This window comes from Convolutriloba macropyga, chromosome 2 (genome assembly GCF_964194025.1).
Source record: "Convolutriloba macropyga chromosome 2, txConMacr16.3, whole genome shotgun sequence".
NCBI classification, from domain to species: Eukaryota; Metazoa; Xenacoelomorpha; order Acoela; family Convolutidae; genus Convolutriloba; species Convolutriloba macropyga.
Genome location: NC_134469.1, coordinates 71,512,502 through 71,517,198, shown reverse-complemented (window position 1 = coordinate 71,517,198; position 4,697 = coordinate 71,512,502). Strand labels below are relative to the sequence as shown.

The 4,697-nt window shown below is 36.9% G+C and overlaps 1 protein-coding gene across 1 annotated transcript in view; it reads right to left on the bottom strand.

The window, feature by feature from the left end:
* Positions 1–473: 473 nt before the first annotated feature.
* Positions 474–4,697, bottom strand: part of LOC142334675 (uncharacterized) — an 11,825-nt gene continuing 7,601 nt past the window's right edge. The window contains exons 5-6 of the mRNA XM_075382897.1: positions 1,789–2,046; positions 474–1,294 (exon numbers count right to left, since the gene is read on the bottom strand). Coding sequence (XP_075239012.1) covers positions 1,031–1,294; positions 1,789–2,046 — 522 coding nt within the window. The 3' untranslated portion in view covers positions 474–1,030. The remainder of the gene's footprint in view (positions 1,295–1,788; positions 2,047–4,697) is intronic.

The following is a 4,697-nucleotide window of genomic DNA, read 5'->3' as shown; positions in this document are numbered from 1 at the left end:
CTTAGTTGCATGCTGTTTTGTTAATTTCTAATCCCTGGTTTTGAACGACTGGTACGAACTGTTTTTGATCAACGAGTGCTGTCACCGATATCCAGACTCGATTTGACATTGAAGAAGTTGGCTGAAAATTTAATATAAATTTGCATTAGGCCAGGTTTTACCATGTGCGTTGGTTAATAACACAAATATTAAGTAAAGCTAACTCGAACAACTGTTTGATCACTCGATTTGATCATTCCGATTTATTATGATTTATTTGTGTGTTTTCAGTGGTTGTCATTGATTACAGTGGAAATTGAGTTCTGGTTTATCTTTTGCAATTACTTTCTCAAATATTCAGTGCAGTTTACCCGTTCATGTAGTATACTCAAACAATAATTTTGTATCTGAGTCTAATTTTGATGACTTAATTTTATGGGAACCCTGCTGGTTATTAAAAATACGCTCCGGGTTTCGCTGGTTTAAAGAAAGAGTTTGAATAATGATTCCTATAAACTATTTGGTTTACATAGATGGCATAATATCACATAACTAAACTACAAAGGTTATACACTACTGCTCATTCAAAGCTCGGATCTGCACCAAGAAAATTGGAAAACTTGAACTGCTTCCGTTACCCGTGATAGAACATGGCCTATAAGCTATTTTTGGATCTGTATTGTTTCTGCCCCCCCACCCCCAGCGCAATGTGTGTGCACATTGTCTGCAACTCCAAAGCCCACGTGCTATATATAACCAAAAATTGATTTGGAATGTTACGTCCCATATTTTCTAACTGCGGTGACCACAACGCACTGGAGGTGGGGGGGGGGGGGGGGGGGTAGGATTGTAAACGGAAAAAAATTCCCAACATTTTTAAGTCACGCTATGTATTTCAATTTTGATTTCGCCAATTTTCACATCTACTTAGGATATACCATTTTCATTGCAAAATGGCGCATTAGTTTGTTCAAGCACGATTTTGGAAACAAAAATAATTAGTTAACTGGTGGGAAAAGTAAACAGTTCACGAAGCTTTAATAGAGTTTTCCTATATCTCCCAAATGTTCATTCCCTTTATGAGTGTTTCCACAGCTTCATTGACATAGTCCAATTCCTGGAATTTGTTCACAAACGCATCAGCCGTAAACTGAGCAGTCATCGTCTCATTGTGCACATCCAGGGGTTGCAAGGTGAGAAAGAGGTCAGGGAAGGTCGCACCCAATTTGTCTGACATTTTGGCACGCACATTTCTGTAGAACACTTTCCCGCCTGACTGGTAGTAGTCTGCCGGATCAAACCAGATATCTTCAACCTAAAATGTTTCATTCTCCTGATAAAATAGTTTACAGAGGTTTCATGAACTATACGCTGGTATTATCTATCAGAAATTTCAAACTTTTGGGCGTGCAACCAATGATTTAACAAAACCATCACACGCACACACTATAAAAAAGTTCAGGCAAATTTACCTGAAAAAACGCCTTAACCTACCTGAAACGTTCAGGTAGTTTTGCCTTACCTGAATTTACCTTAACATACCTTAAATTTACCTGAAAATTACCTGAAAAATTAAGGTGGAACCACCTGAATTTGTACATGAACATACCTTAAATTTACCTGAAAAACACACCTGAACGGTTAAGGTTCAATTACCGGAACTTACCTTAAAAACTTCACTATGAGGTCATCTAGTCGACCAACAATTGGCGACTTTAAAAAAGCAGAATAATTGTTGGATCCTCAATACGAGCGGCGATATTCAATAATTATAATGATGATGATAATAGGAATAATAATAATTCTTACTTGAAAGTTATCTTTGGTTTCCTGGAATGCACGAGCCATTGGCATGATCCAGAGATTCTCCGTGAACACATTCTGGGCTTCACTCATCAGCTGTTCCCTCCTTCTGGCTGACTTGAGTAGAAGATCTTGCATCTCATCTCTGGTCATATCCAGTGTGTCCTGCAGGAGTTGATGTTGTTCTGAGAGCTCCGATAGATCCCTATCGGCGCAAGTTTCCAGTGATGAAGCACAATCACTACAGGCGGAGTATTCTTCGCACTGAAAACAAAAAATAAACGGAACGTTGAGAAGAACAGCATTACTCGATAGGTCGAATGACTTTTCGGACTTAGTTTGTGTACCTGAAGGTTTAATGTAATTTTGCTTATTCACAAGAAAGATTTTCGTAACTTATGGAAATTTTCACACACTAGATCCTGCCATTCGTTGTTTTCATATTTGTTCTCGTAACCACGTAAGAGGAATATACGTGAAACATGGCGAATGCAAAGTAAGCCGATAGGCAAGCAAGCCGACAGAAAAGCAAGCCGAAAGTTATGTAATAGTTATGTAATTTATCAGAAATAATACATTGTCAGCCGTTACAATCAATACTGCGCGTCGTATTATAGTACATAATGTATTCCAATGCACCAAAGAAACAAAAATGCGTCAATTTTTAGACATCTAGTGGGTACGGGCCTCAGCAGACCGCTGTCCATGGCCATGCCTCTCATCTGCTGTGGGATGTAATCCGGAAATAGCGGGCCGGTTATCGCGGCGAAGCCACTGGCCCACCGGCCCGCCAGGGGCAACTTAAAATACGGATATCCGAAAATTTTTCGGCTTACTTGACCTCATTTTCAAAATTCGGCTTGCTTGCCTATCGGCTTGCTTGACCGCCACCGTGAAACATGCATGCTTGGGATGCAGAGTCAGATAAAATTTCAGAATGCTGTAAGAAGAACTTCTCGATTAATTTTCCCACAAAAAAGATAATATGACACCGCAGAAAACATAGTTAAAAATAAATTAGCTAATTATGACCTCGCAAACTCTGTACGACTGCTATCCCAATTACGAAAAGGAAAACTTTACACCACCCAGTTCGCTTCCGCGGCTTCAAATCTGTACAGATGGTTCGTTTTTGCTCTTAGCGTTTAAAGAATTGTATTATGCGCTACACAGCGGATTACCACTGCATTTATTGACACTGAATTAGTCCCGAAAACTAAGTGTTCAGCTTTCAGGATAAAAAAAATTGTGTCGCTTAGAAAATCAAACGCAGGAAAAACCTAACATTGCATATTTTTATTATTCAAAGTTCCAAAAAGGGCACATTAAAAATTTGTCTGATCTGTTGATCACGTGGACTTAGTTCTAATCCAAGAAGAAACTGTCAACAAACAAAAACATTATTAATAAAATATGAAGGAACAACCTTGTCTTGCCGTGATTACTACATGACACAATTGGACCATATAGATCGGACTCAATCCCTCTGCACCAATCTTAAAGGAAATGTGTTCATCCAAAAGACAATATTCAAGAAGATATTTCCGAGGAGGTCTTTGTGGCTAGAGCGGCTGCTATAGTACTTAACACACGGAAAACTTTACACTATCCAATTTGTATTGGCGGCTTCAAATCTTTTCGGACATTTTGTTTTTACAGTTAGCTTTTGGTGAACCCTATTATTCAGTATAATGTGGATTACCATTGCATTTGATTATGCTCCATTAGTCCCAAAAAGTAATTTTTCGGTGTTAGTAGTCAACAAATTTGTTTCGCTAAAAAATAAAAAACGAATTCATGAAAAAATTTTCAGTTTTGCTTGTTTTGAATATTAACTCAGTTAAAAAGCGACACTCGAACCAAAAAATTTTGACTCAATAGCAGTTTAGCTCTGAACAGTGGCTACTTCCCAGCACACACTCAAATCTTTGCACAAAACAATGAAAATAATTGTGGGAAAATTTAATCATGTGGTTCTACTTCTCGTCCTACAAGAAAATGGCAACAAACAAAAACAAAAAACATAAATAACGAGGGAAAAATTTTGTCTTGCATTGTTTACCAAAAGACATAAATGAATCAAACAAAAATAGGATTCATTACCTCCTAACATGTTGCAAAATAATTTTGATCATCAGAAGTATTGATAACTATTGCGTCAGTTCTCATTTCAAGAATTCAAAATTAAAAAGTGATTTACAGAAAAAAAAGACACGATAAGCAGAAATTTACTGCTCAAAAATCAGCCTCGATACGTACGTTATGTCAATCTAATGAGAGGAAGCAAGCAAGTTTTAGCTGTTTTTTGGCAGTTTTTCAAACTCTATCTATACTGCGAGTCACGTGGTTTTACATGCCAGAATCTCAGAATGTTTTTACCATTTCAATATGAAATTGATGCCAAATGTGTTAACCACATAGAACTTCTATTGAAACTTCTACGACAACAACAAACTTTATCGCAAACTACTCAAAACATCTATCAGAAAAATGAAGTTGATTTCGTACGTCGCGCAATCGAGTTTCATTTTGATTTTCCCCTCATACATGATATACACGTCCTAAAATAATTTTTTAACTATAAAAGCTGTAAAAACTTTTAAGAAGCAACAGGGGTTCTATTAAAAGTAGCATTAGGTTTTGCTTTTCCTTATGTTCTATTCATTGGTTTATTTGCCTCTCTGAAATTGTTTGCTCACTTAATAAGCTCAACACCAACAAATGTGGATACGTTAACTTTGCCAAAGTAAGCTACATATTTAAACGTAACGTTTTCCCTCTAATTGATCACTAAGTGCGTTTTCTTGTATTTCAATTAAATACCTCATGCACCTGTGCACCTGAATCAAAACTTTTATATTCTTTGTAAATATATAAAAGTAAATTTTTTTGTAAATAGTTCGTCAGTTCCATTT